This window comes from Dendropsophus ebraccatus, chromosome 15, assembly GCF_027789765.1.
Source record: "Dendropsophus ebraccatus isolate aDenEbr1 chromosome 15, aDenEbr1.pat, whole genome shotgun sequence".
Lineage (NCBI taxonomy): Eukaryota > Metazoa > Chordata > Amphibia > Anura > Hylidae > Dendropsophus > Dendropsophus ebraccatus.
The window spans coordinates 21,094,810-21,121,399 of NC_091468.1; the positions used below are offsets into that span (position 1 = coordinate 21,094,810).

Genomic DNA, 26,590 nt, shown 5'->3' on the forward strand with positions numbered 1-26,590 from the left:
TGGTCATAATAAAAGTGTGAGGATAAGAGGACCTGTTCTGGGACACTGCATAAGGACTTTGTACATAATTGTGTGGGTTTCCTTCACTTTTTTTATACACTACAAAGAATGTATGGATAGATCATTTGGAAATTAGAGTGTGAGCTTCATTGTCACCACTCACTGTCCCCAATCTCCTGTATGTACAGTGCTTTATAAATGAATAAAATAAAAATACATGTGATAAATTTAAAAAGTTATGGATTTTGGAATATAAGGATGAAAAACTAAAATCTCTCACTACATACAAGTGACAAAAAAAGTGCCCAGTACAACTTCTGCGACAGGTTATTTACTAGTCTCGGAGCGAGTGCCCAACCCTTCTCCGTCTTCTTCCTTTTAGTTAATATATGCGGTTTCACTCTAAGCTCTTGTACTGCACGTAATTCCATCTAACCCCAGGGAGATGGTGCAGCACTACACAGACGCCATTCCTTCCCAGCCTACTTCAAGGTGAGTACAATCCAAACTCGAAATGACAAACCAACCCGAGAATGAAGTGAACTCACGTGTGAGTGTGTGACATGAGTGCAAAGCTTACTAACATCCTGCAGGTCACTAGTACACAGTGCCCATGCTGAGAGGGGGGAGGAAGGAGGTTGGCCGGGGAGGGGACTGGAAGTCTGTCATTCCACCAACTTTTACGCAAGAAAAGGGCATGAGTTAGTATCTGGAACAGCATGTACTCACAAGTACTGATACGTCTGCTGTGGTTGTGGTTGTGCTGTGGTTAAAACAGAATAACATGTCTGCCCTGCAGTCCCTGGCATTAGGTGAGTAGAGACCATCCAAAACATTGCGGGGGAGGAGTGATGATTATAGGGGGCAAACTGCTTAAGATTCCTTAAGGCTAAGAGGATGTTACGTAATACTGGCTACATGAGTACAGCTCATATATAAAGGAATCACTGTCACAGTAACCTGCCAATACTGATCTAACCTTCATTCTGTAACCACTAAGATATTTTTCCAAAAAGTTTACTCTTTGGAAAATTTGGTAAATAGTATAAACGTATGATATTAATAATATTATGGCTGGTTGTAAATGCTTTTTCTTCTATTATTTTATCAACGATATTATTGCACAATTTTGTAAAAAATGTGGACAAAAATTTCTCCTAGCTTAAGATTACTCTCTGGAGTTTGCTAAGTGACACTTATAAGAGGTAATAACATTTCATGAATAGGCTTATTCATTGTGTAAAAAAAAAAATTAGATGAATTTTTATTATACTTTCTGCACCAGCTTCTTGTGGTTTTCAAGATCCCTGCTTGCCATCATTTAAAGGGGTTGTTCCCCCCCAATTTTTTCTTTTAAATCAACTGTGCCCAGCAAAAGCCAGAGATTTTTAGTTTACTTCTATTAAAAAATCTCCAGTCTTCCAGTACTTATCAGCTGCTGTATGTCCAACAGGAAGTGGTGAATTCTTTCCAGTCTGACACAGTGCTCTGCTGCCACCTCTGTACACTGCGCTTGCATTTTTTCACCTAGAGACCCATAAAACCCCTTATTTTTTGTGACACTTTGTACTTTGCAATAACAGACTTTATTTTTCCATAAAATATGCTGCGAAACCGGAAAAAAATCATTTGCGCTGTCAAATTAAGAAAAAAAAAGGAATTTGTTTTAATTTCAAGGATTTTTATGTTTACACCGTTCGCCCCACGGTAAAACTGACATGTTATCTATGTTCCTCACATTAGTACAAATACAATGATATGTAACTTGTATTACTTTTATTTTATTTGTCAGCTTTTTAAAAAAAAATTTAACCTTTTTAAAAAAAAAACTATATGTGTTTTAAATTGCTCTATTCCCATCCTTATAATGCTTTTTTTTTGGTCTATGGGGCTCTGTGAGGTGTCATTTTTTTGTGCCATGGTCTCTGCTTTCTATTGGTACCTTGATTGTGTATATGCGACTTTTTGATCCCTTTTTATTACATTTTTTCTAGATTTTATGTGAACAAAAATGCACAGTTTTGTACTTTATAACTTTTTTTGCGCTTAAGCCATTTACTGTGCGAGATCGGGAATGTGATAATTTAATAGTTTGGGCGATTATGCATGCGGCAATATCAAATATGTTTGTTTATTTATATTTTTAAAATGGGAAAGGGGGATGATTTGGACTTTTATTATTAATAAAAAAATATTTTTACTTTTCCTCTGGGGGACTTCTATATACACAGCATTGATCTCTCATAGAGATCATTGAGATCAGTAAAACATTGCTCTGGGCTGCAGCGGACCAGAGCAATGTATTACCGAGCCGGGATCAGCATCAGTGCGATGCTGAGACCCGGCCGAGGCAGAAGAACAGATCATAGCATTCTGTACTCTATAATTATAAGGTTGAAAAAGTCAAAGGCCCATCAAAGCTTTGGTGATCCAGAGAAAGGCAAAAACGCTTGTTAAAGGGGTTATCCAGCGCTACAAAAACATGGCTACTTTCCCTCTACTGTTGTGGTTTGTAATTAAGCTCCATTTACTTCAATGGAACTGAGTTTCAAAAGCCCACCCAAACTGGAGACAATAGTAGGGGGAAAGTGTCCATATTTTTGTAGCGCTGGATAACCCCTTTAAGCAGGTGCCAATTGTCCCATACTAGGGGAAATATCCCTTCCCAATGCCTCATATGGCAACTAGAATAAGCCCCTGGATTATGTTGTCTTTAGAAATCTAGGGGGAGATTTATCAAACATGGTGGAAAGTGAAACTGGCTCAGTTGCCCCTAGCAACCAATCAGATTCCACCTTTCATTTTTCAGTCTGTGAGGAATTAAAAGTGGAATCTGATTGGTTGCTAGGGACAACTGAGCCAATTTCACTTTACACCATGTTTGATAAATCTCCCTCATTGTCTTTTGTTTGTTAAAATAACAGACATTTTCCATTTCAACAATTCCCTAAGAAAGCTAAAGCAAACAACGGCCATTGTTCACATATTGCATAGAACAACGGCCATTGTTTGCTGTGGCCGTCAAATGAATATTCAGGGAGACATTTATTCGCAGCCTCATAGCGATCTCATCACAGCAGACAAATATATGAATGGACAGTACAGAGATCTTTCTAGTGATCTTTTTATACCTAGTTATGTAACCATGGGAAGGGAGCATCCTCTACGTCTAGAAAAACGAAGGGTTCACCACCAGCACAGACAGCCATGATTCAATGGAACTCTCTGCCGCATGATATTGTGATCGCTGCTGCTTACTGAACAGGGGGTCTCGATGCCTTCCTTGAAAAATACAATATTATTAATTATAAGCATTAGGAGGGAGATTTATCAAACATGGTGTAAAGTGAAACTGGCTCAGTTGCCCCTAGTAACCAATCAGATTCCACTTTTCATTTTCCAAAGAGCCTGCGAGGAATGAAAGGTGGAATCTGATTGGTTGCTAGGGGCAACTGAGCCAGTTTCACTTTACACCATGTTTGATAAATCTCCCCTTACATGTGCAATAAGTGTATATTGGCGATTTGTATAACTTTTGGGGGGGCAATACAATACTTTAATAAAAAATGTTGCCTGACTTTAATTCTAGATGATACATCTCTTCCCAAGACTTTAGGTTTTATTGTTTATCCATGTTTTATCTATGAGCAGGTTGGTAACGCCCTGCAGCTGATGTTTTTTTTAGGCGTATGTGTTACTTTTACATTAACCTAACCCCAATACAATGTACAATAATTTATGTATCTCAAAACGACATCAATGAATAAACACTGAATTAACCCCTTAGGAACCTATAGATTTTTTTATGTTTTTTTTGCTGCTCTTCATATTGCTTTAGTTTTTATATTGAGGTTGATTTATGACACTCTGGGGGAGATTTATCTAAAAGTGTAAAATATCCACTGGTGTAAACTGCCCACAGCAACCAATCACAGCTCAGCTTTCAGCTCTGGTAAAATGAAAGATGAGCTGTGATTGGTTGCTGTGGGAAGTTTACACCAGTGGATATTTTACACTTTTTAAAAAATCCAGGCCTTTGTTTTTATGCAAGACAAGTTGCTGAGAGAAAAACAAGCTATTTTTCACAAAATGTAGAATAAATAGCACCAAATATTACAGGGAAAATATTACTTTACTAAAAGAGTAGTAGATGCTTGGAACAAACTTCCAGCAGATGTGGTTGGTAAATCTACAATAACTGAATGTAAACCGACCTGGGATAAACATATATCTATCCTAAGATAATAAGAAAGGAAATAATAAAAGGGCAGATTAGATGGAGCAGGTGGGCTTTTTCTGCTGAAACTCTTCTATGGTTCTATGTGTAATTACTCACTGTGAAAAAAGACAGATTAAGGCTATGTTCACGCATCATATAACACCGTCTGTTGCATAACAACGTTGCTATACTGATGGCTGTCGGGCGGCGTTCGGCGCGTATCGGCTACAGGGACATAATTTTTTTTACAATTAAATTGCAGGCAATGTTGGGTGTGCCCGCCGCCGGATATACTTTACATTGTGCGAACAGCTATTGTTTCCGGACGTTGTTTGAAAAAGGTGTTAAAGGGGTTATCCAGCGCTACAAAAACATGGCAACTTTTTCCCCTACTGTTGTCTCCAGTTCAGGTGCGGTTTGCAATTAAGCTCCATTTACTTCAATGGAACCGAGTTTCAAAACCCCACCCAAACTGGAGACAACAGTAGGGGGGGAAAGTGGCCATGTTTTTGTAGCGCTGGATAACCCCTTTAAAATAACTATGTTGGAACATAGCAGGCGGCATTGCATTAAATTCAATGCTATGCTTTCCCTGCAGAAAAGAACATTGTCTGAACACAGCAAAAAGACAAAAGGCTATGGGGGAGATGTATCAAACATGGTGTAAAGTGAGACTGGCTCAGCTGCCCCTAGCAACCAGATTTCACTTTTTATTCCTCACAAACTCTTTAGAAAATGAAAGGTGGAATCTGATTGGTTGCTAGGAGCAACTGAGCCAGTTTCACTTTGCACCATGTTTGATAAATCTCCCCCAAAGTGTTTTTTTCCTGCAGTTACTACTGCAGCTACGGCTTCACTTCCTGGATAACATGGTGATGTCACGACCCGACTCCCAGAGCTGTGCGGGCTGTGGCTGCTGGAGAGGATGATGTCAGGGGGATGCTCAGTGTGCCTCCAGTGCGCACAGCTCTGGGAGTCAGGTCGTGACATCACCATGTTATCCAGGAAGTGACATCACCATGTTATCCAGGAAGTGACATCACCAGGTTATCCAGGAAGTGACATCACCAGGTTATCCAGGAAGTGAAGCCTTGATGCAGTAGTAACTGCAGGGAAAAAAACACTTTGGGGGAGATGTATCAAACATGGTGTAAAGTGAAACTGGCTCAGTTGCTCCTAGCAACCAATCAGATTCCACTTTTCATTTTCTAAAGAGTCTGTGATGAATGAAAAGTGGAGTCTGATTGGTTGCTAGGGGCAACTGAGCCAGTTTCACTTTACACCATGTTTGATAAATCTCCCCCAAAGTGTTTTTTTCCCTGCAATTACTACTGCATCAAGGCTTCACTTCCTGGATAAAATGGTGATGTCACTTCCTGGATAACATGGTGATGTCACGCCCCGACTCCCAGAGCTGTGCAGGCTGAGTCTGCTGGAGAGAATGATGGCAGGGGGACACTGAGAGACACAGGGCACTGGAGGGACACTGAGCATCCCCCTGCCATCATCCTCCCCAGCAGCCACAGCCCGCACAGCTCTGGGAGTCAGGTCGTGACATCACCATTTTATCCAGGAAGTGACATCACCATTTTATCCAGGAAGTGACATCACCATTTTATCCAGGAAGTGAAGCCTTGATGCAGTAGTAAATGCAGGGAAAAAAGCACTTTATAAGCATTTCCCGTAATAAGTATATATTGGTGAGTTGTATAACTTTTGAAAGGAAAATACAATACTTTAATAAAGATTTTCATCAGACTTATCCTTTAAGCCAGGATTATCAAGTTTAAAAACAGTAAAATTTCCATGTCTCCTGTCCACCAGTTTCTGGGTTAGTCGGGCCATTCCAGTGCAGTGTTCCATTGAAGAGTTACTGATATCTCATATTCTTATAGTGGACATGTTCCATGCATTATATGCATTATAAAAGAGCCCACACATACAAAAAGTGTTGGGAAATGAGTCCGTGTCAGCAGAAAGACTGTCCGTCGCAGTTAAGTCATTGTAAGCTAAGTTGTGGATTTTTTCCTGTTTAGTCACACCTATTGTCCATAGGCACAAGAGTCTATACGGTCATGTTATCTTCCTTGTAAAACATTAGCAGTAGAAAGGGCCAAAACTAAAGGGCACATTTAGACAGGTAAACAATTGGGTGATAGGAGTGCGGATTGACTATTCATAAGTCAATTGGCGCTTGATGAAATGACTGTTTACACTGGGAAATTGTCAGGAGTAAACGGCCGCTAGAGTGGACATTGCAATCTATTATTGTTAGCAGCACATCCGCTATTTACACAGGGAGATGAGCTGCAAATATACATTGATTTTAAGTGGTGATTATAGATGTGATCTGCCAATGAGTATTTGCTAATCGCCAGGCCTGTCACACAGGACAATCATTGGGCCGTATGGTCAATAACTGTCCAATGTAAAATGGCTTTAGCACAACACTGGAGATAACTAATAAAAAAAAAAAGGACATAAACTGATCCCCACTTTTTAGATTTTGGATTTACGGTCCATGGGGCGTCCACAATCACCATAAAGGGAGGGCGTAAGCGGGCGCAGTATAGCTGCAGCCCGGACATGAAGGGGTGGGCAGTAGGGGGTTAACAAGGTTAGGACTTAGGGGAGCATGAGGGCAGCGCATGGTCAGGCAGTGGGAAAGGGGGATGGAGCAAGGGGAGTGGGGATGCTAGTAGAGGCCAATAGGGGGGCAAGGGAGCAGAGCTGAGGTATAAAGAGGAGGGGAGGGGTTTCCCACTTACCAGCTCCTCGTGTCCCGGACCTGAAGCGACGTGCTGCCCCTGCTGCAGGATGGACCGAGAGGCTTTCTCTGCCTCCCTGAAGGAGGCCGCGGCGCGCCATGGGGCGGACTGGCTGCAGGAGCAGTTTTTACAGGTACTTGGGGGAGCGGGGGGGGCGGCAAGCTCCCAGGGTGCGCACCCCCCCCGTACGCCGCCGGCGAGCGCCGGAGCGGCTGAGCCCCGAATTGCCCCGCCGCTCCCGCCTCGTAGGGAGCCCTGTCCAGGACCCTCCAGCCCCTGCTGACCGGTCCTCTCCTCGCCAGTCCGGCAGGGCTGCTGGGAGGAATCCCGGAGCGCGGAGGGGTTCCGGTGCCGGGAGAGAGGCACGTGCAGCAGCCTCTGCCTCCTCGGTGCCGGCTTCTGCCTCAGGAGCTGTTGCGGCTGGCCCCTCCCACCGGCTCGTGCAGGGGGCAGTCAGAGGACGGAGCGAGTCCTCCTACAGGCCCCAGAAGAAGTGTGGGGCGAAGTCGAGCGCCCGGGCCCGGCGCCGGCCTGAGGGGGTACCCAGGGGGGGGCGCCCCTGCCAGCAAGGTCAGCAGATGTGCGGGCGGAGGTCAGGCGGTCCAGGCGGCAGGGGGCCTGCCGCAGTGCTTCTCCAGCGGCCGTCTCCCAGTTCAGCGGCAGCCCTAACTTGTTGCGCCGGGGTTACCAGTGAGGACCAGTGGGCTTCATCGCCAGAGGCCGACAGCGAGGCCGTGGAAGACGGCGAAGTCATCAGCGAGTCACCGAGGCGTGCAGCATCCTCTGTCGCGGCTGTTCCGGCGTCCGTCCCGAGTCAGCCTGGTGAGTTACGGTCCATGTCTGTTTTGCCTGTGTCGTATGGTGTGAGTGGTGTGGGTGCGAGTGGGGCCGGGGTTCAGGGGTCTGTTAGTGGTGGGGGTCCGTTTGCTGGTATGGGTGAGGTGGTTGCGCAGTTTTTGGCAGGTATGCGTGAGATGTTGTTGCAAGGTGCGGCCGCCCGGGGGGGTGTGGGGTCTCCGGTAACTGCGTGGGTGGGGGGTAGTGCTGCGCCTGCGTCAGCTCCGGCGGTCGGATCGGCGAGTGGCGCGTTGGTGCCGGCGTCAGTGGGGGTGTCTGGGGGAGCGCAAGCAGTCGGAGCAGCGGCCGCGGGGGGGGGGGGGGGCGGCGGCTTCTGAGGTCTCGGTGAGGTTGGATGACGCGGCGCGCGGGGAGGTGTACGTCTGCTTTGAAGGGCCCCTGGGGGCCCACCTCAAGCAGGAGGTACGGGAGAAGATCTGGCGGGGTGAGTACGTGGAAATATTTTCCCTGCTGCCCCTCGAAAAATTTAATTTAGATAAGGGAAAGCCTGATGACAGCAAAAAGGAGGAGGAGGAGAAGCGGCGGTATCGGCTGATTCCGCGGACTTTTGCTAACTGGCTTCAGGCTTTCGCCATTTTGGCTAGCGTGGTGGGGGAAAAGGCTCCTCAATGCTGCTCGGCCCTGTTTTGCTACCTTGACTCGATAGGCGAAGCATATCGGGTTTACGGTGGCACGGCATGGCTGCGGTATGACGAGCAGTTCAGGCAGCGCAAGGCGGTTCACCCATCCCTGAGGTGGGATCATAAGGATATAGCCTTGTGGATGCGGCTCATGACAGCAGCGCGCGCTCCGTCGCAGCCGTTTCGGTCTGGGGTCGGGGGTTCGGCGTCATCTACCGGAGCCTCGGCCAGCCAGAGGCCAGGGTGTTGCTGGCAATATAACGAGGGACACTGTCGTTTTGGTTCCTCGTGCAAGTTCAAGCATGAGTGTGGAACTTGCGGGGGGAACCACCCTCAATTGCGATGCTTCAAGAAGCAGAAGGGACGTACCGGAGAGGCTAGCGGTAAAGGGTCGGACGCCAGTGAGCCTAGAGGCGATGCGTCCGTATCTAAATGAGTACCCTGATCGGGCGGCGGCGGAGTTATTGTTGGCCGGATTCCAGTGGGGATTTCGGATCCCCTTTTTGACGGAGGCTCCGATTTTTCGCCCACCAAACCTGAAGTCCGCACGGTTGCGTCCGGATGTGGTGGGCGAAAAATTGGGCAAGGAGGTGGCCCTGGGGCGGATGGCGGGTCCGTTTGCGGACCCGCCGTGGCCCCACCTACGGGTTTCTCCTTTAGGTTTGGTACCCAAGAAGGAACCTAATAAATTTCGGTTAATTCACCATTTGTCCTATCCGGCAGGGTTGTCCGTGAACGATGGGATCGAGCAAGACGTTTGCTCGGTTTCATACGTGTCGTTTGACAAGGCGGTGGACTGGGTGCAGCGGTGCGGGCCGGGGGCTCTAATGGCCAAAACCGACATTGAGGCCGCATTTCGGCTCTTGCCGGTGCATCCGGAATGTTTCCATTTGCTGGGGTGTGTGTGGGAGGGGGCGTACTATGTGGACTGCTGCCTTCCTATGGGGTGCTCAATCTCTTGTTCATATTTCGAGACATTTAGCACCTTTGTGGAATGGGTCGTGCGCAGGGAGTCGGGGTTGCAGTCGGTGTTGCATTACCTGGATGACTTCCTGTGCATTGGTCCGGCGCAGTCCACTTGTTGCTCTCTTCTGTTGCATACGGTTGAGCAGGTAGCCCGCAAGTTCGGCATCCCATTGGCACCAGAAAAGACGGAGGGCCCGGCTACGGTCATCCGTTTTTTGGGTATCGAGATCGATTCGGTGGCAATGGAGTGCCGACTTCCTGTTGACAAACTGGTGGAGCTGCGGGGGTTGGTGGGTTGTTTCTTGGAATTGCGCAAGGTTCGTTTGCGGCAGTTGCAATCGCTGCTGGGCAAGCTGAACTTTGCTTGCCGTATTATGCCGATGGGGCGCATTTTTTGCCGCCGACTAGCGCAGGCCACGGCTGGGGTGCGTTCGCCGATGCATAGGATACGGTTGACGGCGGACCACAGGGCGGATTTGCAGGTGTGGGCGCAGTTCTTGGTGAGTTTTAATGGCCGGTCTGTGTGGATGGAGGAGTGGATTGGGAATGTGGATATGGAACTGTTCACTGATGCGTCTGGGTCGGTTGGGTTCGGAGCATACTTGAGTGGTGAATGGTTTGCTGGAGAGTGGCCGGACAGTTGGCGGGAGACGGGGTGGGTCCATAACCTGGCCCTGTTAGAATTGTTCCCAATAGTGGCTGCGCTTGAAGTATGGGGTGACAGGTTTCGGAACAAGCGGGTTCGCTTTTGTTGCGACAACTTGGCGGTGGTGCAGGCTGTCAACAGTCTGACGGCATCTTCCCCGCCGGTGGTTCGACTGCTGCGGCGCCTGGTGTTGCGAGGGTTGGAACTGAATGCGTGGGTGCTGGCGTGTCATCTGCCAGGGACTGCTAATTCTATAGCTGATGCACTTTCTCGTTTACAGTTCGATCGGTTCCGTTTGTTGGCCCTGGAGGCGGAGCAACAGGGGAAGCCCGTTCCGAGCTGTTTGTGGGAAGTGGTATCCGGACAGCGTTTGGTTTGATGCAGCAGGCCGTATCGGGGAGCACGTGGCGGAGTCATTCGGTGGCGTGGCAGGAGTGGCTGAGTTTCTGTGGGCAGTGGGGGGTAGATGGTGTACATGGTGAGCTCGTTCCTCTGTTATTGTGTTTTATTGGTGATTTGTTTGGGGCCGGGGTGTCGGGTGCGGGGATGGTTCGGAAATTGTCAGGGTTGGCGTATTGGTTTAAGTTGCTTGGAGTGCGTGATTGGACCAAAGAATTTGTAGTTCGGCAGGCGGTGAGGGGGTATCGACGGTCGCGGGTGTCTAGGGACGGGAGACGGCCGGTGTCCTTTGATGTTTTGGGACGTCTGGTGGGGGACCTGGAAGGAGTTTGTTTTGATGTTTATGAACGCCTGTTGTTTAGTGTGGCTTTTTCACTTGCGTTCTTTGGGGCGTTCCGGATCGGGGAGTTGGTCAGCTCGTCGTGTGGGGCCCAGGGCGGGATGCAGCTGGCGGATGTGGTGCTGGGGCAGGGATATGTGTCCTGTTGGTTGCGGCGCTCTAAGACGGACCAGGCGGGCAGGGGTAGGAGGGTGTTGTTGTACGCGGTTCCCGGTTCTGTGGCGTGCCTGGTGGAGTGTGTGCGGTGGTTTAGTGCGGTTCGGCCAAGGGGTGCTGGGGGCTCCTTCTTGATTCATAGGGATGGGAGAGCGCTCTCGCGCTTTCAGTTTGTGTCTGTGTTCCGGAAGTGCCTGGCGAGACTGGGCCTTCCGGCACGGGAGTTCGCTTCCCATTCCTTTCGGATTGGGGCGGCGACAGAGGCGGTTCGCTGGGGGTTGGGGGAATCTGTGGTGCGCCAGATTGGTCGGTGGGAGTCCGCTAGGTTTAGGTCCTATGTTAGGTTAGATTTGCTTTAAAAAATGGAAGGGGGGGGGGGGGCGTGCTGCTTGACGGGGTGTTGTTTTTTCATGCTGTTGTTGTTTTGTGTTTTATTGTAGGCCCAGCATGCTTGGTGTGGATTCTCGGCCATTCGTTTGTTCGGAGGGGGGCATGCCGTGCTGACATCCGGGCAGAGGGAAGGCAGCTGGGTTTCCCACGGGCAGTGGTCCAGGTTCATTGGATGGGAATTGGTGGCATGCTGTGGAGTGGAGTTCTGCCAGAAGTCCACTACTATTCCAGGTTGGATAGGCCGCCCGACATTCTGGCTCTTCACGTCGGGGGCAACTACCTCGGAGTCAGATCTTCTAGGGATCTGATCAGGGACATTAAGTGCGATCTGTTGCGTCTGTGGTCGTTGTTCCCCGGCGTGATTGTGGTATGGTCTGAGATAGTGGCAAGGTTCGTGTGGAAGCACGCGCGCTCTGTGGACAAGTTGAATCGGGCGCGTGGGCGAGTTAACCGCGAGGTGTCTCGCTTTGTGGCTCGCAACGGTGGCATTGTGGTTCGGCACCGGGAGTTGGAGGTCCCTAATAAGGGGTTTATGGATAGTGATGGGGTGCACCTTAATGGGGTGGGGACGGATCTGTGGTCTTCTGACATTCAGGATGGGCTGGAGAAGGCGGTCGGTGTGTGGCGGGACTCGCGAGTTCAAGGGGTCGAGCTCGCTCGTGGTGGCGGAGGGGTGGTCGTGGATGGCACTGTGTGAGGAGGTGTTGGAGGTGAGATCATGAAGGTGGCAATCCCCTCTCCTTTAGGTTGCAGGGAGATGGGGCATGGTTGGTGGTGCTTACCGCTTAGGCGGAGGAATAATTGTTCTCTGGGAAGCAGTATTGGGGCATATTTGCCAGCCCTGAGTCGGCGCGGTGCGACGGGGGGACCAATAGTCATACTGCTGCTGGGCCATCCATGACCTCCCTGATGGGTATGTTATTAGGTTGGGTGGGAGTTATCGGGGTTTAAATAGTTTGGGTTTATATTTGACATGTTATTTATTGTTCAATAAAAGGCTGCTGTGGCCATTATTCCAACGTTAGCAGGTGTCATGTCTTCTTTTAAGGTAAAGGGGAGGTGTATTATGGGGAGGGGTAAAGTAAGATAATGGCGGGGATGTGCTTTAAAGTTATCATTTTATGTAACCCCCGTAATTTGCCCTACCCCTAGTCATGAGGACAATAAAAGTTTTATGAAGTCTTAACCACAATCCAGACCATAGTGGTGCAGGTCCTTTCTTTTCTTTTTTTTTTGCAGTTTATACTTTTGGTAGGTTCTATTTTTCTGGCCTTCGAGCTGCTGCACAGACTGTTGAAATCCATGGTCATGTGTATTGGCCGATACACTAATACGGGTACAATATGGTCTGCAATTGTGGACAGTATTTGGACTGCAATTCACAGTTGTGAGACGAAGACCTGAGAGAGAGGTCAGATCTTAGATTTGTGAAAAGCAAATAGGAGAAACAGCTCAGTCCTGAAGCAGTCATTCATCCGAGCTCACAGGGCAGAAGTGCCAAGCAGGGCCGTCTCAGGGTAGCTTCACACGTACCGTATTGCTGCGGTTTTAACGCTGCGGTTTTTACATGCGAGTTTTGATTTTCACATGAAAATCATGTGAAAATCAAAACGCTTATGTGAAAACCCAGCGATAAAAACGCAGCGTTAAAAACGCAGCAATACGGTACGTGTAAAGCTACACTGAAAAGCATTATGGGCCCCTGGGCAGAGGTGCGAATTGCCCCCCCCCCCCCCCCGCGGCTGCCGCCATCAAACCCCCCCCCCCATCTTTGCATATAGTGCCCCACATAGTAGCCAATGCCCCCATATAGTGCCCCACATAGTAGCCAATCCCCCCATATAGTTCCCCCCATAGTAGCCAGTGCCCCCAATAGTAGCCAGTGCCCCCATAGTAGCCAATGCCCCCCATAGTAGCCAGTGCCCCCCATAGTAGCCAGTGCCCCCATAGTAGCCGGTGCCCCCTTAGTAGCCAGTGCCCCCCATAGTAGCCAGTGCCCCCATAGTAGCCAGTGCCCCCCATAGTAGCCAGTGCCCCCCATAGTAGCCAATCCCCCCTGCCAAACAGAGAAACGACAAACCAGTTACTCACCCGTCCGCCGGCCCTAGCAGCTGATGTCTCCCGGCAGAGAGCACTCCCGTCATCCTCTGGGCACAGGCAGCGGGGTACAGAGAGACTGCCTGTGCCGGAAGTGTCCTGCAGCCTCTATCATGAATTATAGAGGCTGCACGACACATCCGGGACACAGGCAGCGTCTCTGTAGCCTACTGCCTGTGCCCGGAGGATGACGGGAGCACGCTGCAGGGAGACATCAGCTGCTGGGGCCGGCGGACAGGTGAGTTCCGGGACCGCCCGCCCAGCCCGCCCCTTCTTTCGCCGCCTAGCTGAGCCGATCACAAGCCCAGGAAAGTGCTGCTCATTGCACTTTCCTAGGCTTCTGATCTGCTGAGCTGAGCGGCGATAGAAGGGGCGGGCTGGGCGAGCGGCGGGGGTCGCTCAGGGCTGCTCACTATGCATATGCATAGTGAGCGGCAATAGAGGTGGTGGGCGGGGCGGCTTCCTTGCGGTGCTCGGCACTGCTTGGGAGCCGTCTTCGCTTTATAGGACGCACTTAGTTTTTCCTCCCACTTTTGGAGGAAAAAAAGTGCGTCTTATAAAGCGAAAAATACGGGTATGTCACAGCGGGCAGGGGCCCCCTAGGACGCAAGGGCCCCCGGGCAGCCGCCTACCATGCCCAATGGGTAAGACGGCCCTGGTGCCAAGTACAATTCATCAGGTGCTTTATGGATTGTTTTTTTGTCAGCTGGGTAGAATGAGGCCGTAACACTCAATGCCAAGACTGGCCATACCTTGGATGGTACCTTATCCAGTGCCTTCTACTGATGCCCCCTACATGGTGTACAGCAGGGGTCCTCAACTGGCGGCCTGCGGTCCAACCGCGGAGGCCAGCTCTCCAGACCCATGCTGCAGCTCATTATACCTGTATACTGAGCTGCTCGGCCCCCCTCTGCACAGTAACTATGAGCGCTTGTACCGAGCACTCATAGTTACCGTGCAGGAGCAGCACTGACAGAGAGGGAGCCATTGGCTCCCTCCCTGTCAGTCATTCTTGTGGCCTCAGCGGTAACAAAAGGCCGCTCTGTCCTGTGTCTGGTTTTGGCACTCGAGTAACATCACTGGAGCGCCAACGCCAGGACAAGGGAAGAGTGGCCTCTTGTGACCGCTGCAGTGCAGCCACAAGAGGGGAAGAGAAGAGGAGACGCTTGACCCAGGTGAGTATCAGTGTTTGGTTTTTTATGTTTTATGCTATATGGGAGGGGGAGTCCAGGGGGGCTATATAACTGTGGTAGAACACAGCAGGGGTGCTATATACTACTGGGGGAGTGCAGGGCAACTATATACTACTAGGGGAGGGCACAGGGGGTCTATATACTACTTGGGGAACACACAGGGGGGCTATATACTACTGGGGGAGTGCACAGGGGGGCTATATACTACTGGGGAGCAAAAAGCAGGGGTCTATATACTACTGGGGGAGCACACAGGGGGGCTATATACTACTGGGGAGCACAAAGCAGGGGTCTATATACTACTGGGGGAGCAAACAGGGGGGCTATATGCTACTGGGAAGCACAAAGAGGGGGCTATATACTACTGGGGGAGCACACAGCAGGGGCTATACACTACTGGGGAGCACAAAACAGGGGTCTATATACTACTGGGGGAGCGCACAAGGGGGCTATATACTACTGGGGGAGTGAACAGGGAGACTATATTCTACTGGGGGAGCATTTGGGGGGCTATATACTACTGGGGGAGCGCAACACGTTTACTAATGATGTTCAGCTCGGACCTTCACCTATAGACCCCGGTAAGTGGACCTTCACTAAAAGTTGTTGAGTACCCCTGGTGTACAAATAGCCATACTATACAGTATGTAATTATAAATTCTATATAGTATGGTGTATAAATCCTGACATGTGTTGGCCAAATAACATTTCAATGATAATGGCTAAATAAAAAATACTATACATAGATGCATAAATAATACAATCTGCTGTGATTATGCAGTGTCCCAGAACAGACTTTTCCTCTTGTTATTTTCCTTAAAAGTGTATCTTTATATCTGAGTCAGTCAATATTTTATTGCCTCTTTTCTGGAAAACTATGGTCCACTGCAAACTGTGTGTATTGTGTCACCCCTCTCAGTATTCAGGTCTGTTATTTCATTTATTTCTCATGCATATTAAGTTATCAGTGCCTAATGGTATTATGTCGCCCCCCCCCCCCCCCCCCCCCAGTGTTCAAGTATGGTACTTCTCATGTATATTTGGTCCAATATGTCCTAATGGTGCGATGATGCAATGGCTTGGTGTCACTGACTGTCCCCTGCTTCCATGGTAACCCCAATGGCCATCGAGCTTTGGCTGGGAATACCATGTGACTTCCTGTCCTACCTCAGTCCTGTCTTCCACCTTCAGGGGGACAGGGTGTGTGTTGCTGCTGCTCCTGTGTAACAAGGCCGCAACCTTGCAGTACCTGCTGCTGCACTTACCAGAAGTGTTCCTGGCTGTGGTCTATTCTCAAGTTCTCAAGATTCTCATCCTAACCACAAGATCTGGGTGCTGTCTTCAGTTATTACTCCCATCATCTCTCATCATCAGAAACAGCAAGTATTCATCTCAGCTCCATTCCGCCCAGCATCTTATCCTCAGTATTACTACTACTCCCATCATTCAGTACGCTACCATCACAGCCTATTGCAGCATCATCCATCACTCTGCTTTATCCAAGTCTGCCTTATACCCGGTTGCATCCGGAGAGACTGTTGCTGCGAGTTACCACCGTTATAATAAATACACAACTACCGTTGTTTCTGAACCTTGGCATTGGTGTAATTATTGGTGCCCTGACTAAGGACAACGAAGAATTGCTCGGCCTCCGCTTGGTCAGGTTCCCGGTCTACAGCTGCTATCCCTCGTGCCCATACCGTGACATACCATTAGGCAAGTGGCTAACCGGGTGCTTACCCAGTACTACCACCTATTACTACTCTCAGCGGAGTGGCCCAGCGCAATTAGAAGCCTTGGATGTCAAGATATCTGTGCTGCTTTCTTCATTTGGATGGTAGAAGCACCTAAGAAGTGTCTAAAACACATAACATATGGGGTACAGGGTACGCTATGTTTTCCTTACACAAATCTGAGGAATGTGCAATAGTGAACCTGCCCCCTTGTTATAATTTAAAGAGTTTAAATTCCAAACATTTTTAAAGTATGTTACTGAAATGATCAGAGTGATATAAAACGTGTTTGGCAGCCAGAGAACTTTTTGTTTCTCATGAAGCTTGCACTGTTCTCTAGAGAAAGAGATCTGCCAGAGATGATAATTCGAATAAAACATTTCTGCTTTATTTCCTTCCTTGATAGGAACAAATGATGGAACAAAATCTTGTTGAGATAGGGCCACCATTCTTTGAATAGAGAACATCGAGAAAATAGTAAACAAGTAAACTCACCCCTTCTGAGGCCTAGCAGCACCGCTCCCAGATGCCTTACCTGCTCAGCCAATCAGTGACTGGGGCGGGACACTGAGGCAATCACTCGGCAGCCGGGCTACCCGGTTTCCAGCAGAAGATGACAGATGGCTGCTGTGAACAGGATCACAACGAAGGCACGGAGACAGGTGAGTTCACTTGTTTATTATTCTCTCTCACCCCCATGCCTGCCGATTTGAGTGTTTGTGGGACTTTAAGGGTAGGCTCACACACACCAAATCCCCAGTGGATTTAGCGCTGCGAATTTGCAGCGAAATCCGCTGTGGATCCCTTGCCATTTTCAATGAGAATACATGCTCGCAACGGGAATGACATCCCACTGTGAGTTGATTGGCTGAGCGGGACGTCCAGACGCCGGGAGACCCCAAAGCAAGTCGGATCGTGGAGCAGGTTTTTGTCAGTTACACTTACTCGCAGTAAATTACGTGTGAAACTGGTCTAAGGGCCCTATTACACCAACAGATTTGTTCGCTGTTTATAGTCGATTCCGGGCTTTGGCTTAAAAAAATCTGGAACACAGAAAAAAGACAAATTTGGTCAGCTCTCCTAGAAAACCATTCACACTAGGCAGGAGCACGTTGCCATGGCTGAAGTTGTAAACACATAAAAACACAAAAAAATTTAGGTTTTTTTTGGCAGTTGGGGGGCTGCTTTTAACTATTTTCATGTCTATTGTGGGTCTGTATCTTGCCATTGCGGTGAGCTGTTGCATTTTTTTTTATGTTTTTTATGTGTTTAAAAAAATCTGTCAGATAATCTGTTTGTGTAATAGAGCCCTAAAGGCCCTATTACACTAAAAAATTATCGGCTGTATTTGGCCGATATCGGACATATTTGGTCGATATCGGCCGTTACGGCTGATAATCGTCATATGTAATAGAAGACAATGATCAGCTGACATGAATGATGTTAGCTGATCGTTGCTGTCATTTGTCTTTCAAAATGTTGAAAGACAAACAACCAGGATAGCAACGAACTGCCGCTGCAGCCCCAAGGAATAGGAGTGGCGGCAGCAGACCGCTGCTATCTTCTATGGGCTTCCCGGATGATCTAGCGATCACCCTGGCACCCCTCTGCCTCCCCCGTCTCTCACTCACTAGCTGCCAACCCGTGTAATAGCGGCGGCAGCGAGTGGGGAGCGAGGAGAAAACGAGCACTCATGGCTCCTTAACATTGCCCTGTGTAATAGGGGCTTAAGTGTATTTCATGGGAAGACCCCTGTAAGGGTTAAAGTGTTATGACTGCACTCAGAGAACCCAGCAGCTGTTCAATCAGAATCCGCTCTCTCTTTACCTATTATGAGTGCCAGGAAGACCTGATAAGACCATTGCCTTCAGCTTCCTGTTAGTGCAGACATGTCTGGAGCCCTGAAAGGTGAGTAAATAACTTTAGGTACAATATAATTATCCTTTATTATAGGCCCCTTAAAGGGGTTTTCCAGTGCTACAAAAAAATGACCACTTTTTCACCACTCTTGTCTCCAGATTGGGTCGGGTTTGAAACTCAGTTTCATTGAAGTAAATGGAGCTTCATTGCAAACAATCCCTGACCTGGAGACAAGAGAGGGGGAAAAGTGGCCATGTTTTTGTAGCGCTGGATAACCCCTTTAAGGGTCCTTTTACATGTACAGATTTCCATGATAAGAAGCTTTTCCCTTCTTTATTACTCTAAATTGGCTCATTTCTAATTAATACAATCGTAAGATGAGCTAACCTTGAGTACACTCGAGTTGGTCCAAATCTGAGCATTCAGCATTTGACTCCCCCGAACAGTTGACACCCTGAAAAGTTGGATGCAGCCCTAGGGAGTCCTGGAAAACATGGATACATGCATCCATGTTTTCCTGGCAGCCCTAGGGTTGCATCAACGTTTGCAGGCAGCGGGAGTCAAATGCCAACCCGAGTGTATTCAAGGTTTGCTCATCTCTACTAACTACCCTAAAACATCATAGATATTAGTATAGGATGATAAAAATGTTGTGCCGCGCTTAAAAAGTTGCCGTATAATACTGAAATGGTTAACTGCCTCACATAATAACATTCAGGTACTCATAAGAGCTAGAGTCACTCACCGCATTAGGTGTATTGGTTGTGCTGTGACTTTTGGTCCTCCGTATCGGCCCCTACTACGTCTGATAGGTTTTTGGTTTTTGGTTTTTGGTTTTCTTCTTTCTTCTTTCTCTCTCAAATTCCTTTAAAGTCCTTCAAAGTCCCTTGAACTAGTTAGAGTTCTCTACGTCCTTTATGGTAGTTTTAGATTACTTTACAAAGCGTGCGCCCCGGCCGGTGGCGCGTACAGCCGCCTGTTGGAATAATCCTGAACGGATTCAGGATTATTCCAACAGGCGGCTGTACGCGCCACCGGCCGGGGCGCACGCTTTGTAAAGTAATCTAAAACTACCATAAAGGACGTAGAGAACTCTAACTAGTTCAAGGGACTTTGAAGGACTTTAAAGGAATTTGAGAGAGAAAGAAGAAAGAAGAAAACCAAAAACCAAAAACCTATCAGACGTAGTAGGGGCCGATACGGAGGACCAAAAGTCACAGCACAACCAATACACCTAATGCGGTGAGTGACTCTAGCTCTTATGAGTACCTGAATGTTATTATGTGAGGCAGTTAACCATTTCAGTATTATACGGCAACTTTTTAAGCGCGGCACAACATTTTTATCATCCTATATTATATTTTTATTGAGTGGGAGCAGTAACCACTTGTTGGTAGCCTGTAGCTATACGGACACTGACATTTTTTAAGAACAGCTGTGTCTATCAGGAGCGCGGTTGTTTTTTACACTATTTTATCATAGATATTAGCCTTAAACCCACACCACCATTTTATCCAGACAGATTAATTCTGCTGTCTTCTAGTAAGAGTATCTGTGTTGCCTATAGCAACCAATCACAACCTTATATTGCTCTGGTAAAATGAAACCTGAGCTGTGATTGGTTGCTATGGACAACAAAGAGAATCTTACTTTAAAGGGGTAGTGCACCAAAAAATGTTTTCTTTCAAATCAACTGCTGCCATGAAGTGCCAGAGATTTGTAATTTACTTCTATTAAAAAATCTCAAGCCTTCCAGTACTTATCAGCTGCTGTATGCCCAGCAGGAAGTCTGGAGAGCAGGAGAGGTTTTCTATAGGGATTTGCTCCTTCTCTGGACAGTTCCTGACATGGACAGAGGTGGCAACAGAGAGCACTGTGTCAGACAGGAAAGAAAACACCACTTCCTGCTGGACACACAGCAGCTGATAAGTACTGGAAGGCTTGAGATTTTTTAATAGAAGTAAATTACAAATCTCTGGCACTTCATGGCAGCAGTTGATTTGAAATAAAAAATTTTTGGTGCACTACCCCTTTAAGGCAGGGCTGTACATTTTTAATCCTTTTGACAGGTCACTATAATATGACAGTTGCTTTTTAAAATTATAAATACTCTCTAAAACGAAACTTTGACCCCTGTAACCCAACCACCTGGTACCTTTGTGCAGTTGATGCAATGATAAAAGTAGTTTTAATTACTTTGCAGTAGAGTCAAAGAGGTGGGGCCTAGAGTTGCAGTACGTGGATTACGCCTCCTTTGCACCATCTGATTATGAATCCAGGATCGTACAATGCAAAGGGATTGTAATCCAGTCCAGGGGTGTTCCTGAAATAGAGAGGGGCAAGGAGGAAGCATAGAGGCATTGCAGACCTAGGGCACAGAAGACTAAGGCCCCGCCTCCTTGACCATGCAGCCAACGAACTAGAACTACTTTTTTCCTGGCAAATAACAGAACCAAAATTCTTTTGAAACACAGCAATGGACATCATTTATTGACAACTGCACAAAGGTACCAGCAGGTTGCGGTGGGTTACAGGGGTCACAGATTCACTTTAATTATTATTGGTCACTTATTATACAATATAGTCACAGGGGGTGACTTGTTTTTTCATTGGTACAGTATATCAGTTTTAAGGCTGGTTTCACATGGGAGTATAATGGCCGCGTATTCATGTCTGTATTATGGCCTGACATTGGTCACTTTTTTTTTTTTTAATTAAAGTTTCGGTAAAGAAGCCAACAACCTATGGAGAAGATAAGTAGGGTGCATCTTAGTATTCAAGTACAGAAAAGAATTGTAGAAATGTGATTGTCAATATAAACAATCACATAAATTATGAACAAGAGAGAAAATCTTTCTAAGGGCCTGTTCACACAAAACAGGTGGAAATTCTGGGGGGAACCCCCATCGCGGAGTCTGCTTGGAATCCTGCCTGCATCAGTGTCTCAATGTAATGTGTTTCGCATGTCAATTCTTTGAGTGGAGAGTGGTGGCACGCAACACATTACTTTAAGACAGGCAGGATTCTGAACAGACTCTGCGACGGGGGTTCCGCTTGGAATTTCTGCCTGTTTCAGTGTGAACATACCACAACAAGTGTACTATAGTAAATATAGGATAGGAGGGCAGGCATAATGTATATTAAAGAGAAAACAAGAGGGTAAACACAGCACACAAGGACATAGAAAATGTCTATATTTCTATTTGAGATGTTACTAATCAAGGAGAGTGATAATAATAATACTAATAAAAAGACATAATGGAGCAAATAAATCAGATCTGATTGACAACTGGGTAGTGAAGTGTGCTGCAGTGCGCTTCATCTGACTATATGTCTGGTTCACAGCAGACCTCAGTGAGACTCGGGGCAATGTTCAGCTTTTAACACGCCTGACAACGTGTAAAAAGTTCATTTATTAACGCTTTAAAATATGGGCTTCCATTTCTTAAATGCTTTTTCTTTCCTTGACTACAGGAACCTTTGACTAGCAACAACGACTGAATCCACGCCTGCCATTACTGAGACAAGGATCATCATGTAAGTTACCATTATCATTTTATATAATCTTGTGTCTGTGCTTGTGTCTCAAATTTTCATCCTGGAAATGAGCATTATAAATTGTTTAAAGGGGTTGTCCACTTTTTTTTTTTAACCCGATGTATGTCCTGCAGGAAGTGATTTATTCTTTACAGCCTGACACAGTGCTCTCTGCTGCCACCTCTGTCCGTGTCAGGAACTGTCCAGAGCAGCAGCAAATCCCCATAGAAAACCTCTCCTGCTCTGGACAGTTCCTGACATGGACAGATGTGGCAGCAGAGAGCACTGTGTCAGACTGGAATACACCACTGCCTGCAGGACATACAGCAGCTGTCAGTACAATGGCGCAAACATTTAGGGTGCCTTCACACGTAACCAGGGGCGTAGCTAAAGGCTGATGGGCCCTGGTGCAAAATTTTAGCTTGGGGCCCCCCCATCTCCCCCCGATCAGGCAAAGTCCTATCTAACGTTATATCCAATTACTCTAATGTGCCACCATGTTCTAATGCCCTGTCACTGCCTCCACCTCATGTACTGCACTACTGCCCCCTATAATTAATGGACTGTATGTGTCATTGTCTAATCAGTGTATTCCAATCTTTGACTCTACAGCTGAAAAACTACAACTCTCATCATGAACTGCCAGTTGGAAACGATGGGGGTTGTAGTGCTGCAACCTGAAGAGCCACATGCTGCAAAACTACAACTCCCATTATAAACTGTCAGCAGGGCATGATGAAGTTTGAACTTCTGCAACCTGGAGAAGTCACCTGATATCACCTGCAGTCCTATGTAACACCACAGATAACAGTGATATCCCTCTGAGTACAGATAATGTAGTAGTCATCTGCAGTCCTATGTAACACCACAGATAACGCAGTGATATCTCTGAGTACAGATAATATAGTAGATGTCCCCTGCAGTCCTATGTAACACCACAGATAACACAGTGATATCTCTGAGTACAGATAATGTAGATGCAGCACAAGCTGGAGCTCAACGCGGTAAAGATACGGCCATAGGATATAGCTTGGGCCGCCAAGGCAGATGTCTGGAGGAGGAGGCGCTGGTACTTGCTGTCATCTGATTAGGTAAGAGGCCCAATCAGATGACGCGGGCGCAGCGGGACAGATTAGCGCAGTGCTTCTCAACCTTTTCCACCTCGGGGCGCCCCTACTAAATGATGTTCTACATAATAAGAAAACCGTCATACAGTGACTCACAGGTGACGTCTTCTTTGATCTGAGGCGTCACTTTCCCTTTTCCTCTTCATCCGGCCCAGTCCTCCAAGATGATTCCTTCCAGATACGTTTCATCCCCTTAGAACCTGCGAGACAAACAATTTAGGCTCCGCACATTTCTAGCAACTTCCTTCCCTTCCTCCCTCTTGTAGGCTCCCATAGTAACTGCGCTGTGTGGGAGGCCCCCTGTATGTAGGATCCCCTGCTGTGCCCCCATGAGCTAATAATGCCCCCAGAGGTGGCCCCCATGAGCTAATTATGCCCCCAGAGGTGCCCCCATGAACAAATAATGGCCCCAGAGGTGCCCTCATGAGCTAATAATGCCCCCAGAGGTGCCCTCATGAGCTAATAATGCCCCCAGAGGTGCCCTCATGAGCTAATAATGCCCCCAGAGGTGCCCCCATGGACTAATAATGCCCCCATGAACTAATAATGCCCCCAGAGGTGCCCCCATCAACTAATAATGCCCCCAGAGGTGCCCCCATGAGCTAATAATGCCCCCAGAGGTGCCCCCATGAGCTAATAATGCCCCCAGAGGTGGCCCCCATGAGCTAAAAATGCCCCCATGAACTAATAATGCCCCCATGAACTAATAATGCCTCCAGAGGTGCCCCCATGAACTAATAATGCCCCCAGAGTTTCCCCCTATGAACTAATAACGCCCCCAGCGGTGCCCCCATGAGCTAATAGTGCCCCCAGAGGTGCCCCCATGAACTAATAATGCCCCCAGAGTTGCCCCCATCAACTAATAATGCCCCCAGAAGTGCCCCCATGAGCTAATAATGCCCCCAAAGGTGGCCCCCATGAACTAATAATGCCCCCAGAGGTGCCCCCATACAATAATAATGCCCCCAGAGGTGCCCCCATATACTAATAATGCCCCCAGAGGTGCCCCCAAGAACTAATAATGCCCCCAGAGGTGCCCACATGAGCTAATAGTGCCCCCAGAGGTGCCCCCATATACTAATAATGCCCCCAGAGGTGCCCACATGAGCTAATAATGCCCCCAGAGGTGCCCCCAAGAACTAATAATGCCCCCAGAGGTGCCCCCATACAATAATAATGCCCCCAGAGGTGCCCCCAAGAACTAATAATGCCCCCAGAGGTGCCCCCATATACTAATAATGCCCCCAGAGGTGCCACTAAAAAAACAAACATCCTACTCACCTAATCGGCGCTGTGTAGCTGCAGGCAGCAGCTCTTCCTCCTCTTCTGGCTCCATCTTGCGAGCCGCAGGGACGGGACTTCCGGCAGACGTGATGACGTCACATCCTTACGCCTGCCGGAGAGGTCACGTCCCGGCCTCCCATAGGCTGCTGGTATGAAGTGCCGGCAGCCTATGGGAGAGAATACAGGAGGAGGACGCTGACAGGTCCTGCTCCTGTATTCTGATCGCTTTAATGTTCTGCCCGCTCACTGTGCGGGTGGAACATCAAAGCGATCAGTGCATCCCGAGAAGCTGCGTGGCCACAGCTTCTCTGGATGCTCAAAAACAAGTGGCAAGGGGGGGGCCGTGCGGGCCCCCCTAGCGTAGGCGCCCGGTCGCCATGGCGACCCCGGCGACCCCTATAGCTACGCCACTGCACGTAACGGATCCGCAGCGGATTTCTTGCTGCAAATTCGCAGCGAGATCAGCTGCGGATCCCTGCACAGTACACTCTATGGCCAGACAAACTCGCAGCGGGATGGATATCCCGCTGTGAGTATGTCAGCAGCCCGCGCTGTTAATCCCACTGCCACCGGAGCGTTTACATCCCCTGCTCTCCACTCCGGCTTGCTTTGGGGCTCCCGGTGTCTTCACGTCCGGCTCAGCCAATCAGTGCGCTGCGACAGGGCAGCGCACTGATTGGCTGAGTGGGACGTGCCGGGAGCCCTGAAGAAAGCCGGACCGTGGAGAGGGTGATGTATACGCTCCGGTGGCGAGAAATCTGCTGCGGATCCATTACGTGTGAAAGCACCCTAAAACAGTTCCGGAGCTTACAGCATCATGATGATACATGATGCCGGGAGTTCCGCATTCCGTTCTGTAGCACATCATCCCCGCACGAACCGTAATTACAAAACAAGTGAATTCCCCCTTAGTATTACAGCTCCTGGACCTGGGGCCTAAAAGAGCGGTGACTGCAGCCAGGGGGCACACCGGCACATAAATCTGCAGGGGTCTGTACTTATCACCCCACTGATTCTGCCTGAGCACGGGCCAGCTGGAGTGGGGGAGCTAAGCATCCCCCTAAGGCCATTCATGAATTCAGAAATATATTTATGATCCTCCTATGAAATACAGCCAGGATGTTGTCAGACAAGCAGATTACATGTGCCGGAGGTATCTGTAAGCCCCATACTATTGTAAGTACATCAAGAGAGTTTAGAAAGCAACAAGGACTTGTTGGCAGATTATGTTATGGGCTCAGGACAGTATTCTGCTTGTTTGAGCACAGGGTGTGCTGCCTTATAGTCACAACCACAATTGTGCAATCCAGAAACCTGCAAATATAATGTCGCTTACTGACTGAGGTTTATGTGACCTCAGGATCCCAGCGTTTCCTCAACTTACGGCTCTGACAACGATCAGTGCTACAGACCAAACAATACAACCCCTGACAGAGAATAGTGAGGCCGGTTCTAGGAGAGTCTAAAGGGCCTATTACACCAAGCCATTATCGGACGTATTTGGCCAATTATCGGCTGTTATGGATGATAATCACTTGGTGTAATAGGTAATGTTAAAGGGGTAGTGCGGCGGTAAAGAATTATTGACAGAATAACACACATTACAAAGTTATACAACTTTGTAATGTATGTTATGTCTGTGAATGGCCCCCTTTCCCGTGTCCCACCACCCCCCACCCGTGTACCCGGAAGTGTGGTGCGCTATACATACCTGTCACGTGCCGACACCCTTCTCCGATCTTCATTCAGTGACGTCTTCTTCAGCCGGCCGGCGAACAGCTCCGTCTGTTCCGAATGCCGGCCGCCCTCTGCAGCGTCATCCGATGCTCAGCCGCGATTTGCTGAGCATAACTGTGCTCAACCAATCGCGACTGAGCACAGTTGTGATGCGGCGGAGGGAGGACAGGCAGCAGCGGTTCGGCCGTCCGTCCGTCCGCAGATGACGTTTGGCACAAAATGGCGAATGGCCCTCGACAGGGATCAGGTAATGTATAATGCACCAACACTTCCGGGTACACGGGTGGGGGTGGTGGGACACGGAAAGGGGGCGATTCACAGACATAACATACATTACAAAGTTGTATAACTTTGTAATGTGTGTTATTCTGTGAATAAATTTTTATCTCCTATAGACTACCTGAGCGATTTAAACTTTGCAGCCACTCCTGCAGCTCCCCCACCCCACTGTAATAGCGCCGACAACAAGTGGGAAACGAGGACCAGGGGAGCGTTGACCTGACAGGTCGGCACTCACTGGCCCCTCATATCAGGTCTACAACACTTTATAGACTTCTCAAATGTGTTTTTTAACCCCTTCATGATCAAAGGTGATTGATGCACAGATGCCCAGGTCAAATTGAAGCAAATGTTCCTCCTCGTCTTCTAAGAGCCATAGCG

The 26,590-nt window shown here is 48.3% G+C and overlaps 2 protein-coding genes across 3 annotated transcripts in view; both read left to right on the plus strand.

The window, feature by feature from the left end:
* The first annotated feature begins 707 nt into the window (after positions 1-707).
* Positions 708-26,590, plus strand: part of DISP1 (dispatched RND transporter family member 1) — a 115,403-nt gene continuing 89,520 nt past the window's right edge. The window contains exons 1-2 of one of the 2 annotated variants that reach the window (XM_069955408.1): positions 708-812; positions 21,720-21,782. The gene's annotated coding sequence lies outside the window, so the exon portion shown is untranslated. Of the gene's footprint in view, positions 813-16,830; positions 17,048-21,719; positions 21,783-26,590 lie in introns of those variants that run through there. The other variant, XM_069955409.1, reaches the window with a different exon arrangement.
* TLR5 (toll like receptor 5) overlaps positions 18,275-26,590 on the plus strand; it is a 36,917-nt gene continuing 28,601 nt past the window's right edge. Inside the window, exons 1-2 of the mRNA XM_069954542.1 lie at positions 18,275-18,293; positions 19,170-19,299. Of these exons, the coding sequence (XP_069810643.1) occupies positions 18,275-18,293; positions 19,170-19,299 (149 nt within the window). The remainder of the gene's footprint in view (positions 18,294-19,169; positions 19,300-26,590) is intronic.